Source organism: Ahaetulla prasina, chromosome 10, assembly GCF_028640845.1.
Source record: "Ahaetulla prasina isolate Xishuangbanna chromosome 10, ASM2864084v1, whole genome shotgun sequence".
NCBI classification, from domain to species: domain Eukaryota; kingdom Metazoa; phylum Chordata; class Lepidosauria; order Squamata; family Colubridae; genus Ahaetulla; species Ahaetulla prasina.
The window spans coordinates 20,154,406-20,168,769 of NC_080548.1; the positions used below are offsets into that span (position 1 = coordinate 20,154,406).

The following is a 14,364-nucleotide window of genomic DNA, read 5'->3' on the forward strand; positions in this document are numbered from 1 at the left end:
TTAAAAAAAAAACTATCACTATCCAATTCCAAATTACCAATAGAAAAACCAGTAGCCCCATAGCAGGGATGTCAAACTCGATTTCATTGAGGGCTGCATCAGGGTTATGTTTACTCTGGGGGGGGGCGGGGGCAACTTGACATCACTCGTGTCGGGGCATGCCTGTGGTGGCCCGAGTGATCTGCCAGAGAAAACTGGCTCCCAAGCTCCATTTTCGGCTGCAGTGGCCTCCTGCAACCCTTTGCCAGCGAAAACGGAGCTCGGGAGGGCCGCACACAGCCTTCCTGAGCTCCGGTTTTGCTGGGAGAGGCACAATGGGCCGGTCCTTCACTGTTTCCATGGCAGTCCCGCGGGCCAGATCTAAGCACCACGCGGTCCGGATCCAGCCAGTGGGCCTTGAGTTTGGCACCCCTGCTTTATAGTCTTCTCTCACCGACCCGTGCGCTCTCACAGAGAGGGACTCCTCAGGGTGCCGTCAGCTAGGCAGTGCCGTCTGGCGACACCCAGGGGAAGGGCCTTCTCTGTGGGGGCTCCCACCCTCTGGAACGAACTCCCCCCAGGACTTCGTCAACTTCCGGACCTCCGAACCTTCCGTCGCGAGCTTAAAACGTATTTATTTATCTGCGCAGGACTGGATTAGATTTTAAATTTATACTGGTTTTAATGGGTTTTATTATTTATATTGTTTTTTAATAATTCGGCCATGTAGGATAAGTTTTTTAATTGTTATTTTAGTCTGTATTTATATGTACTTTTTTACTTGCCTGTGAACCGCCCTGAGTCCCTAGGGAGATAGGGCGGTATATAAATGTGATAAAATAAATGTGATAAAATAAATAAATAAATAAATAATACAGAGAACCAAGAAGTTTCACTTATATGGTTCTTGATGCCTGGATGCTTATTCCTATGCAAAGAAGGATCTTTGTCCCAAGAGTTTTACACTTTACCACAGCTATATTAATGAAGACTATAGTTAAAATATTTTACACAGACTTGCCAGAATTGTTTGTAAATAAAGCTTGCTGTTGGTAAATCCCATTCTTATAATCTTTTGAGAGAAATAATTCGTTTGGCAAACAGAAAAACGGTTTTGACTTGTAATCCAGATAAAATGTCTCTTCTTTTTGCCCTATTATGTTCTCAAATGCTTTTTGAGCTAATAATAAAGCACATTTATTTTTAAGTAAACGTACTTTATTATTATTAATATTTAGGATCTTACAAAGGTTAACATCAAAGCTTCATTTATTCACCTGCATGTGAAGAAACCAAGCCAGCCAATTAAAACTCTATAATATAATCTTTCAGACCTTTTGGGGTTCTCTGTTTTAAATGAAGATATAGCCTTTTAAGCTTAAGATTTATTTGTATTTAGATACTTGTATTTATAAATTAATAAAAACTTGGACTTATATTTGTATTTATTTGTGAAATATTCATATATTTATGAAAAGAGCCAAGACCCCTTGTTTTTCTTCTTTCCACCATTTCTTACTTATTTTGATAATAGTTTTTATATACAAGGAAGCTAAGGAATACAATATGTCCTCAACTTTATTGATGAGGGCCCCAAATCTCAGGATGCTTTTGGCTCAATTTTCAATAGCGTTTGCATACTGTTTCACAGTGTCCCACCTACATTTTTAAAAAGGTTCAATAATAGTGATAAAGCAGCAAGGTGGAAATTAAGTTAACATTAGTTGGGCAGACTAAGACACAAACTCATACAGCATAAAACAGAATTGACACCCGCAAGATCCTCTCTAGAGGCAGGACTTAGACTGTAGGTAGTCCTTGCTTAACAACCGTGATTGAGATTGGAAACTCCATCGGTAGACATAAAGCAGGACAATTCCAGTGGCTATCATTAAGCGAATCCCAGCATGGTCGTATCACCTGATTGCTGTTTGCAAGCTTCCGCTGCCTTCTGGATTGATTTTGCTTGTTAGGAGCTGGCAGTGAAGATTGACAATGGTGATCACATGACCAAGGCACTAAAACCTGCGACTGTTTTAATTTCAAGCGAGTTAGCCAAGTGCCCAAATCACAATCATGTGATCGAGAGGATGCTGCAACACTTGTAACTACAAGGACCGATTATAAGTCTCCACATTCAGTACTGTCGTAACTTCAAATGGTTGCTGAACAAATGGTTGTTAAACGAGGACCATCTGTATTCAATCATACAATTTATTTGTGTGGCTAGCACCACGAGTTACACTAACAGCAATCTCAGTTCTGTGAACACCAGTCATATGAAGCCAAAGTAGCTCCAGTAACATGAGGGAGATTAGTAGGCTCAGATGAGATTTTAAAAAAAATTGCAATAATGAAAACCTAAGGTTGTTTAGGATATGGAATTATCAGACTACCAAATAGAGAGTGCTCCGTACTTTAACATTTTGTAATTTTTCTGCTTTCCAGTTTAAAAAAACCCAACTTAACTCTCACAGAACGCACAATGTGGTTTTAGTGAACTTACTGAAGACTTCGCCTTAAGACAATTTTTGCAAGAACGAAGTTACTAAATTGCTAATAACTCCAGATTCGGGAACAGATTAATTAAATTTAATTAATCCAAACTTCAAATACCGAAGAGGAAATGGCCTGAAAAAAAACAAACACACTCGCAATGGGTATTATTTTCCTCTCTGTACTGGCAAAATGCCTGAACAAACCACAAATGTGGCAGCTTTTCATCGCCATTTTTGCCTGTACAATTTATGCTTGGAAAAATAAATATGGGTAGAATCTTCACAAATAGTGTAAATGGGCAGGGCAGTCTCACCACTAGATATGCTATCCACAGCCCAAGTCACCAATCACCCACAACCTCTGGCTGATTAAAGTGTTTCAAAACCAGGAGACATCTCAGGTAAGTTCCAAAGTTTAATTAAAATAAACTGCTACTGAAACGGTGGAAATTTGTGGGTTGCCATCAACAAATTGCACCCTACTGCAGATACTTTAATCTTGGTACATCTGACTTGTGTAGCTGCCAAACCTATTAAAAACGAGCCTTGCGTCCAATTACAAGTCAGAATCATGACTGAGATTAGTTCATGTTTGAGGAATCTTGGCATTTCTGGGAGCAACAAGCCATAAATACCATTCAGTTGATATTTTACATTTTTCAACTTCCAGATGTGTAGGACTAACTCTCCCAGTATCCTATTGAGCGTTCAATTTTTGGTTTGCAGGCAAAGGAGGAGCAAAATTGGAGTTAAGATTAGAGCCATTTGCTTCTAAAAATAAACTGTGTTCTCCAATATTCTGGTTGATTCTTGACGCAAACCTCACTTCTTGCCATGTTCATTCAGAACTTTCTGTTATCATTTTAATCCACGGCAAGCTAATATGTTTTCCTTCACAAGTTCACCAAGTAGTCCTCACAAGAGCCACTTATTATTACAATAAATTCTGTGCTCATCATTTTCCCTATTGGAAAGATCTTCTTGGAGATGCACATGACCGGATTTTAAGGTGGAGCGAGAGTAGAAATGTTTTGGGAGGGGGGAGAGTAATAAGGGCTCCTGTGATGAGGAATTTCTTCAGTAATTAGTAACTTGAAAACTCTTGAACACATTTTTTTATCAGAGAAAGCAAGATAACTGCCTCCCCCCACCCCCCAAAAAAACCCCTTTTCTTCTACCATGTCTTGAGGAACAGTTCATCATGCAGCCATAAACTACAGAAACTGACTGAAGGTCAAACCTGCTGGTGCTAGGCATAACTGTCTCTTATCAGCATTTAACTTTGCTTTTACAGGGCAAGGCGCATAAAGAGTCTGGGTGGAGATGCCTCAAAGGAAAGCCAATCCTTTATCTGTTACTTGGGATAAGGAAGCCTCTCCCTAATTCAGTCTCCCTTATATGGCCGACTGCTTTACAAAAACAAAGTAGAAATTGGGGGGGGGGGAAAAGTCTGCAGAGAAGCAGGTTGAACCTACCTCCATTTCTTAATACTGTACTGGTCAAAAAGTCTACTTTATCCAGTTGACTCCAAGAGCATATGGCATTTATTGGCCAACTTTCTACTTAGTATACAGCAGGTGTCTTTGAATTTCATGTAGCTAAGGTATCTTTGCTTGGGGCACATTGCTTGTGGGAAAAACTCAGAAATGGTTTTAAAAGTTTCAATAACGTAATACAAAGAGCTTCAAGTAGCTTACTTCTGATGTTTTATTTTTGTTTTATTGTTTAGTATATTTATATACTGCCCATCTCACTATCCCAGGGGTCGGCAACCCGTGGCTTTTTGGGCCTTCTGCCATGCCTCCCTGTCCCATCACTGGTTCGCCCCACCTCTCTTCATTCTTTTTTGGACTCCAGCCCGAAGCGGCAGGAAGCGAAGGCTGCCTTGCACGTAAATGTGGCGTGAAGGCAAGTACAGGGCAGCTTCGCTCCTGCACTTTCCTCCCCCCCTTCTCTCGTAACCCCCTGGCCGGCTGTGGCTGAGCTGGGAGCACACATGGAGAGACCCTCCGTAAGTGAGTTGCTGCCCGTCCCGCGTGTGACTTTTCTGAGCTTTGGCGCTTGCTTGAGGAGGGTCTCCCCGCGCGTATGCATGCTCCCAGCTCAGCCACAGCTTTCCCGGGTGTCCTGAGAGGAGGAGGGGGGAAGAGGGTTGCCGGAGAGTGCAGGAGCGAAGCCTTTGCTTCCTGCCACTTCAGGCTGGAGTCTCCCTGTGCGTGCGAACACTCCCAGCTCAGCCAGTCGGCCAGGGAGTTACGAGAGGGTGGGGGAGGACAGTCACCCGAAAGCGGGGGGGGGGGGAAAGAGACACACAGAGAGAGAGAGAGAGACACAGAGAGAGACAGAGAGAGAGACACACAGAGGTGGTAGATAGGGAGAGGGGGAGAGAGACACACAGAATAGTTTTGTGGCTGGGTAGGCATGGCTACATGGTCATGTGACTGGGTGGGAGTGAGTGACATCGAGCTGGTTTTGTGGCTCCCAGTGTGTTTTTTTCCTGTAGGAAACAGGTCTAAGTGGCTCTTTGAGTGTTTAAGGTTAACCGACCCCTGCACTATCCAAAACAATGCTGGGCGGAAGATTTTATAACTTTCGAAGGCCACGTTACTTGTGCTTTCTACTCTATGTGGAAGGTTTACACGGGAACATGACCACCAGCCATTTCTACACAGGCCTATGGAATAGCACTTTAAGGCAGAGACCTCCATGGCCCGCGATCCACTAGTAACCGGGTTGCGCAAGCAATCAAAACCCCATCCACAGACACACAGGATCCAGGCAGCACACAGAACCATGCTCCCCAGTCCGTAGAAAAAGCGCCCAACATGGAATCGGACCCTGGCAACCAAACGGTTTAAGGAAATGTTATTCAGAAGGTCTGTAGCAGAGGTGATATTCACTTATCTTCACTACTGGTTCACAAATGCGAGCGCAAATGTGAGCAGGGCCTTCCGCGCATGCACAGAGCGTCAAAAAGTGGGACGTGATGACATCCGGGTGGGTGGGCGGAGCCTCCCCTAGCCACTATTGGTTTGCCCGAAGTAACTTTTGTAGCCAGAAGTTACTAACTTAAGAAATCCTTGAGACCTCTTCAAAAGAAAGTGGTTATGAAAAAGCTTGTTTAATTCTGCTATTAATGGAACAAATCATATAGAAATTTTAAAAATGCGTTTTTTAGTTATTTGAAAAATAAAAAGGGATTATCCTTTGAAAGAAGGGTGTCTTGATATGAACAGAATATTGAACTTGAGGCTGACCATATATATTTTTTAACCCTAACGCTGGATCGTCCTGTGATTATTTAAGAAGAGTATACCGTAGACCATAAATATAGAACTAATTGTAGTGGCAAACAAAGTTCAATGATAAGTCAATATTTAGTTACCTAAACAACTAGAGAATGACCACAGGCGGGCAAAAAACCCAGTGGAAGCAGGAGCGACTTCTGACATCCTGCCAGCTTCCCTATTGACTTTGCTTGTGGGAAGCTGGAAGGGAGCATTGGAAGTCACCATCATGTGACTGCAGAGATGCTGCAATGCCACAACTTTGCCCATAAAACTGGTCTGAGCATTGTGGATATTTCAAGTAATACTGACAGTCTCTGTGGCAATCATGAGGAGAGTGCACTCAAAGCTGATTTAGCTGGACTTTGGCTGGTTTCCCTTGAGAGGTTGCTATAAGGGAGTCTGTTAACTTCTGTTAATAACTCCAATGAACATGCTCTATTCCATACAATAAAACAAAATGACACTATTTAGTTCTGTGATGGTGAACCTTTTCCGGCACCGAGTGCCCAAATCAATACGCGTGTGCATCACAGATGGTATTCAGCAAGTTCTGACCAGTTCTGGAGAACCGGTAGCGGAAATTTTGAGTAGTTTGGAGAACCGGTAAATATCACCTCTGGCTGGCCCCTCCCCATCTATTCTCTGCCTCCCGAGTCCCAGCTGATTGAATGAAATGGGGAATTTGCAGTAACCTTCCCCTGGATTGGGGAGGGAAAGGAGATTTTACAGTATCCCTCCCCTGGAGTGGGGTGGGAATGGAGATTGTACAGTATCCCTCCCCTGGAGTGGGGTGGGAATGGAGATTGTACAGTATCCCTCCCCTGGAGTGGGGTGGGAATGGAGATTTTATAGTATCCTTCCCCTGCCACTCCCACCAAGCCACACCTACCACATCATGCCCACAGAACCGGTAGTAAAAAATATTGAATCCCACCATTGGCATGCATGTTTGCGCGCCTGAGCGCTGGAAACCTCAAGATCTGCTGGCCAATGCAGGCGTGCTTGTTTTTTGGCCATTTTTCAGGCTGTTTTTCGAGGCATTTTCAGGCTGTTTTTTGGGCCATTTTCCAGCGTTCCAGTGCCCATAAAGACCAGCTGGCCGGCGCATCCATGCCAGAAACCAGAAGAGCAGCTGGCGATGGCGCATGTGCCCACAGAGGGCTCTGCGTGCCACATCTGGCACGTGTGCCATAGGTTCGCCATCACCAATTTAGTTTATTTGTATCCCTGCTTTATTATTATTTGTACACTGGATCACAGCACCACTAAATGACAAAACACCTCTTGCTCACCTCCTTGATTCTCTTTTCCAAGGATTTACTCCCGCTGAATTTTTCACACAGCAAAACAATGAGAGATTTAGAAGGACTCAAAAGAAAGGTTTAAATAAGAAACTCTTTTTTCAAAACCACTCATCTAGAAAGGAATAGCTACCCTGTGATATATATTTCTGGCATCTATATATCCATGTTCAATTTCTTACTTTTTCATTTCACACATGGACAATCCAGTAGACAATAAAGGAAGGGGGGGCTTTTCTCTTTTCTATTCCCTTAATATCTGAAAAAGCCACTACTAGTTCAGGTATATAATACTGAGCTGAACAGGTTTGATACGATAAAAGGGCACCTTTTAAAAAATAGTCATAATTGGAATTAAGAATATATGCATGAACACAGCTAGTCCTACCCAATCTGGCTACTTCCAAATATTTTGGACTAAAAACTCCAATAAGCTCCACAAAGCAGGCCCAACAGTTAGAGATGGCAGAGGTTACAGTCTAAAACAGCAATCTTCCATCTTTCCGGCTCCATGGACCAGCAGGTATAATGGCGGCAGAGGGAATGGTTTCGCACAACCTAGCTCTTGCGCATGCGCAAATGAAGTTTTGCATGCTCGCCCATTGCTTGCGCAGCCCAGTTCACAATGGGACGTGGATTGGTACAGGTCCACAGTCTGGGGGTTGGGGACCCCTAGTTTAAAACATTTGAAGAAACTGGGATAGAAAAGTAGCATTAACCATTGTTTAGCAGTTCACACACACATACAATTTGCTTAACTGTCATTTACTGAATAAGCCACAACTGGCTAAGTTCAGACACAACAGGTTATGTCATAAATTTGGGCTTACTAATGCCTCTGTCTGCATTCAAAATCAAACAACAAAGAGTATCATTTAGTTTTACAGCCAGCAATAGCTTCACAACATCACATAACCTACTATGAAGAATTAAAAATAAATAGGAAACCTATTCTATCAAGGTCATAGATGTAGTTTTATAAATATGTAGTCCTTTTATGGAAAGGAAAAAAAAGTAACATTTGGATGGCTGGCACATTGAAATGGATGAGCCACTATAAACATACCTTTCAAATCGCCAAGTATTTTAAGTACAGAAATGCCGAACACCTTAGGGGGCTATTTACTCAAGCAAGATTTGAGCAGCTGGACACAATCGTTAAATAAGGATGGCTTAACCAAATCCCTTATAATGAACGTACTTGTACTTGAGGAGCCCCAGAGACAAAAGACATCACACATATTTTATCTGAATGTCAATAGTATAAGAGAGAATCAGTTAACTTGGACTGCATGTCAGATGAATGGCCTATTGCAGTGATGGCAAACCTTTTTGCTGTAGTGTGCCAAAAGCGAAAAGAGCACGGGGGGGGGGGGGGGGTGTCACGCGCACGTGTGCCCAAACTCATAATTTAATGCGCCCTGCCCCCCACGTATGCAAGCCCCCCACGGTCCCCACGGTTTGACACATGATGGCACGGTGGGCCCAGTAGGCCCGTTTTTCGCCCTCCCCAGGTTCCTAGAAAGGCTTTGGAGCCTGGGGAGAACGAAAAACTGGCCTTTCCCGCCCCCACACTCGGAGGCCAGAAACAGCCTGTTTTCTGACTTCCGGTGGGCCAGGAAGGCTTGAAAATTAGCTGGCTGGCGCTGGAGCTGAACTAGGTCAACGCTCACGTCCCCACCGATATGGCTCCATGTGCCACCTGTGGCACATGTGCCATAGTTTCGCAAAATAAAAGCCTGTTATTAAGAACACAGTAGCCTGCAATTACTGCAGGTTCGAGCCCGGCCCAAGGTTGACTCAGCCTTCCATCCTTTATAAGGTAGGTAAAATGAGGACCCAGATTGTTGGGGGGGCAATAAGTTGACTTTGTAAAAATATACAAATAGAATGAGACTATTGCCTTATACACTGTAAGCCACCCTGAGTCTTCGGAGAAGGGCGGGGTATAAATGTAAACAAAAACAAAAAAAAAATCACGGGCCTATTGGAATTCTTATATTAAAATAATAGATTTCATGTGCAGTCAGAATCCCAAAATTACATATAATAGGGCTTTTTACTTGAACAAAACAGTACAGCTGAGAACTGCATACGTGGTTCTAATTTGAGGTAAATTGTAAGGCGGCATGGAAATTTGATTTGCATTTTCTTTTACAGAACTTATTTCTTTTATTCTATTTTTAATTCATTTTAATTATTGTTCTGTAATACTTTATTGATTAGCCTAGACGAAAGCAGAATCACTCATACAAAACCTGGCAAAAGATAATATTCCTATAAGCAGTGCAAGAGCGTCATCTCTAGTTCCATCTCTAAAATGACATCTAAATCAGGTCACTTGTCCTATGGAGACAAGGAAGAGCATTGGCTTTACTGGAGGAAGATCAAGAGAAGAAAAGCACCTACTTACCTCCCCCATCGCCCTTCCTTCCAAAGCAAGTGCTTGAAAATCATGATTTAATTCATCCATGGATCGAACCTATTACAGAGGCAAGAGAAACTTAGGTAAGAGAAACTGAAAGCAAGAGGATATAAAGCAGAGTTTTAAGCAATTGGAACATAATCATTTGTATTTAACTTGCATAAAAGTATATTTAAAATTACAGCTGCAAAAACAAAAGCAAATATTTGGTGGTCAGTTAAAGTAAACAAAACATTTACATTTACTGAAACAGAGATATGGTTAGCCAACACAGCGGAAAATGCATTTGAAACTAATATCAAGCTCCATGGCTTAGGGCCCGGGTACTTACGGAACCGCCTGCTGTTACCTTATGCCTCCCACCGACCCGTATGCTCACACAGAGGGCCTTCTCAGGGTGCCGTCCGCCAAACAATGTCGGCTGGCGGCCCCCAGGGGCAGGGCCTTCTCTGTCGGAGCTCCTACGCTCTGGAACGAACTTCCCCCTGGTTTACGTCAAGTGCCTGATCTTCGGACTTTTCGCCGTGAGCTGAAAACGCACCTATTTATTCAAGCGGGACTGGCTTAAAAGTTTTATTAAATTTTAATTGGGGCTATTTATATTTTAAGGTTTGTTAAATTGTTTTAAATTTCGGCCACCCTGTTTTGTTTTAATTTTGTTTTAATGTGTATATTGTGGATTTTTATTTGGCTGTACACCGCCCTGAGTCCTTCGGGAAAAGGGCGGTATAAAAATCGAATAAAATAAAATAAATAAATAAATAAAATATAACTAAACAAAGCGTTCACATTTATAAAATATGCATATTTCTTTTAAGTTCACAAATCCCAAAATTTTCTTGAAAAATAGAAAGAATAGAAACTTATGGCTACACCTAAAGAGATGCTGGATCATGTTTAGTAATTAGAAAACCATAATTATCAACTGTACTATTTTTTCTTATATGAAATTATATCTAATGAAATCTCTCCTCCATTTCAGTTAAAAAGAGACAACATGATTGTCTTCTTCTGCTTTCCCTCTATAAGCCGCCTTCTGAACTGATAGCAATGGATATGCATTATTGTTGTGTCACTGAAAGTATTATGCCTAAAAATATACAAAGTCCATATGACTAATGAAACTGTTTACACTCAGGACAAAACATCCATATCAATGTTAGTAGCATTTCACAAAGTTTACAGTAATTGTATCTATGCCTCAGCATTCTGTGGAACTCACAAGTGGAAACATCCAAAATTTCCTCATATTTCCTCATATAAATAGGCTTGCTTGGGTGTCAAGAATTACTCTAATCTTACTTACATTAATTCCACAAACAGGGAGCAAAAAGAGAAGAGAAGGGAAAAGTATTCCTACTAGAGAAAAAGGCTCAAAGTAAGTATTTTGTTGAAATGTGATCTGTATCTTAAGTCTGCAACCCCCTAGAAACAGCTTCCAATTCATTGTAAAACAAATAGACTAACTATGAAATTCATATGATATTAAAGATGTCCTGATTGTCTTAGATAACATTCAAATTTCACACTTGTAGTTATTTCCTCCTCATATATTAATATAACTTTTGTATTTCTGGGTGCTACCTTCAATCAGTCTTGATTCAAAGTTGACTACACGAACATGTCCACGCAGTTTCTCATAACCATTTCAGAAATCGGCTTACTGTACAATACCATAATAATCTAACTTGACTAGAGCAATCGTTCCAAAGAGCTATTTGCTTGTTTATTCTGACTGACATCAGAACAGTAAAAGATGGTGTAACTCGGTATTCTTGAAATTCTTTCAATACAGATACCGGTAGTACAGTAGTCCTGGACTTATGACCAGTTGCTTAGCAAATGTTCGAAGTTATGACCTACCTGAGAAGGGGAAATTTTGGGGCATTTCAAAGTTCTGCAGTCATGTGGCTGCATTTTGGACGCCCAGCAACACAGCATTTATAGCCGTTTGCAGCGTCCTGTGGTCATGAGTGCGTTTATTGCCATTTTTGAGGCCATTCCTTCCAGTTTTACATGGCTGTTGGACACAGCTTTGCCTGAAATACAATGTCCAATTGCGTTGAACAACAGCCACATAAAAAGTCATACATTCACAACTGTCACAATTTCCCACAGTAACAGACAGGCTCAATTACTGTTACAGGTATTCCTCAACTTACAACCACAGTTGAGTCCAACATTTCCGTTGCTAAGCGAGACACTTAAGTGACTTTTGCCCCATTTTAAAACCTTTCTTGCCTCAGCTGTTCAGTGAATCCCCACAGTTGGTAAGTTAGTAAACTGTTGTAACTTGAGGACTAACTTTATCCCTGAATAGGGCTAGTGATAGTACCCAATTTTAAGGATTACAGTCCTGATATTTCACTCAAGACAACTGAGATGATTCCCAAATCACCTTCAAACAATAGCTCTTCTCCAAAGCACCCGAGGGCAGGACAAGAAGCAATGGGTGGAAACTAATCAAGGAGAGAAGCAACTTAGAACTAAGGAGAAATTTCCTGGCAGTTAGAACAATTACCATACTTTTCGGAGTATAAGACGCACCACTACCACCCCCGCCAAGAGGGTGGCAATGTTGGTGCATCTTATACACCGAATACAGCCATTTTTGGCCTCCCTAAACCCTGCCCTGCGCATCCCACTTTTGCCAAAAACAGGCCAATTTTTCACAAAAATGGGGTGTGCAGAGGGTTTGGCGGCCTGCAGTGTACTCCTAGGGGCTGGGGTGGGCAAAAACCAGACATGTGGAGGCAAAAAAAATTTTTTTCCTTGTTTTCCTCTTCAAAATCTTGGTGCGTCTTATAGTCTGAAAAATACGGTAATCAGTGAAACAGCTTGCCTCCAGAAGTTGTGAATGCTCCAACACTGGAAGTTTTTAACAAGATGTTGGCTAACCATTTGTCTGAAGTGGTGTAGTTTCCTGCCTAAACAGGGAGTTGGACTAGAAGACCTCCAAGGTCCCTTCCAACTCTGTTATTCTATTCTATTCAATTCAACACAGCTGCAATGTCCTTCTGGGATAAACAACAGAGGGAAAAGGAGGCTTAAGCAGAACCACAGCAAACAGGACAGAAGCCCCCGCCCCCCTCCATGTTCTGTGTGCTTCATTGTCAAATCTAGTTCTACTTAAGGGTATAATTAAAAGAAAACCCTGACATGTAAAATATGATTCATTATTTTCCTCTTTCCTTTGTCAAGGGGCTGCTAAATTATAAATATTAGCACAAACGTGCTCATTATTTTATGTTGCTAGTGTTAATCAAAATATTGTTATCATTCTTGCTTTTGAGATTAGTGCTAAATAATTGGGGCAAAATTATGTTATCTATACAATGGCTTAAGCCTTTGTTGTACTATTTTTTTAAAAAACACTACTAGAATATATAACTTTCTCAAGGCAAAAATGAAAGAAATCAAAATTGGTAAATGTTTCAAATTTATGACATTTATTCAACTTTTCTATACTTTTAAAGAGGATTTTGAAAAACAAAACAAAAACCAACCCTCAAATCAATTTTAAGTGTAATATATGTCCAATTTTATATGGTAAATCTTACGTGCAAAGTACTAGTATATTATCTTCAGACTGCTGATTTCAGTAATGATTAAGCTCCCAGCTACACAATTGGATAGAACACTTGTTGAAAGCTTGTATGATTGATCATTAATTAAAAGAATATTACAGCTGTAAACATTGAAATCAACCAAAATGTAAAATACTGCTTATGAAAGCTGGAAGTTACTGAACTGTTGGATGGTAACAGTTAAATATCTGCCAAAAGAGAATTAGGAAACTACAAAAAAAAAAAAGCTGAAAAAAAATATTTTTGTTTTGTGTGAAAAGCAAAAAACATGTGTCTCATAAACTTTTCCCAGAAAAATCAGAGACAGGGACACAAATAATGAGAAAAAGAAAGTACTGTAAATTAAAAATTAACGAAGCTCAAATACTGCGTCCAAATTCACCAATTCTCTACCCAGACAGTTGAAAAACATTTTTATAAAAGATTCCACAGCACTGGGATAATCAGTTGACTTTGTGCCTATTTACTGATTCTTGGGCTTGTTCATTTTTACATCATGTCTATTTGGCGGTCGGGGGTTTCTGATGAAGACACCAGATTTATTCATGCAGGATCTCTCTTATCTCTGCCCAGCATACTTCACAGGGTTGTTTTTCTGGGGAAAATAGGAGGAGGGCAACAGTTTGCCGCCTTGACTTATTTGTAAAAAATAATAACGTGTGTGTGTATAAAATATAAATTTAAATATGTAGTGACTGTCTCAGGCTTAAGTTATCCACTGTAACTATCTCCTGACAGCTGTTCCTCATTCCTCTCCCATGATCCTAGTACAGATAGTCCTCAATCTGCGTTCACAATTGAGCCCAAAATTTCTGTTGTTAAGTGAGACATTTGTTAAGTGAGTTTTGCCCCATCTTCTTGCCACAGTTGTGAAATGAATCACTGCAGTTGATAAATTAATGAGCCGGCTGTTGAATGAACTTGGTCTTGCTTTGTCAGAAGGTCGCCAAAGATGATCATATGACCTTGGGACACAGCAACAGTCATAAATATGAACCAGTGGGGCTAAGCATCCAAATTCTGATCACACGATCGTGGGCATGTCGCAAAAGTCGTAACTGTGAAAAACTGTCGTACATATTTCAGTGCCGTTGTAACTTTGAACAATCACTAAATGAATTGTTGTAAGTCGAGGACTACCTGTACAGAACAGTGACGTTTTGACTCTGTTGGACCTTCCACATCACTTTCACAATTTCCTGGTACTTGTGTTTACAGCCTTCCAATCACATAATCCCCTCCGTCTTCCTTTTATGTTTTGGTTCCTCATGCCATTGTCACTGT

At 41.2% G+C, this 14,364-nt stretch overlaps 1 protein-coding gene across 13 annotated transcripts in view; it reads right to left on the reverse strand.

Annotated features, from left to right (window-relative positions):
* The window catches only part of PUM1 (pumilio RNA binding family member 1), a 64,332-nt gene that overhangs the window by 35,177 nt on the left and 14,791 nt on the right, over nt 1-14,364 (reverse strand). For all 13 annotated transcript variants that reach the window (XM_058195236.1, XM_058195241.1, XM_058195238.1 and 10 more), the window contains one exon: nt 9,482-9,550. In XM_058195236.1, coding sequence (XP_058051219.1) covers nt 9,482-9,550 — 69 coding nt within the window. The remainder of the gene's footprint in view (nt 1-9,481; nt 9,551-14,364) is intronic.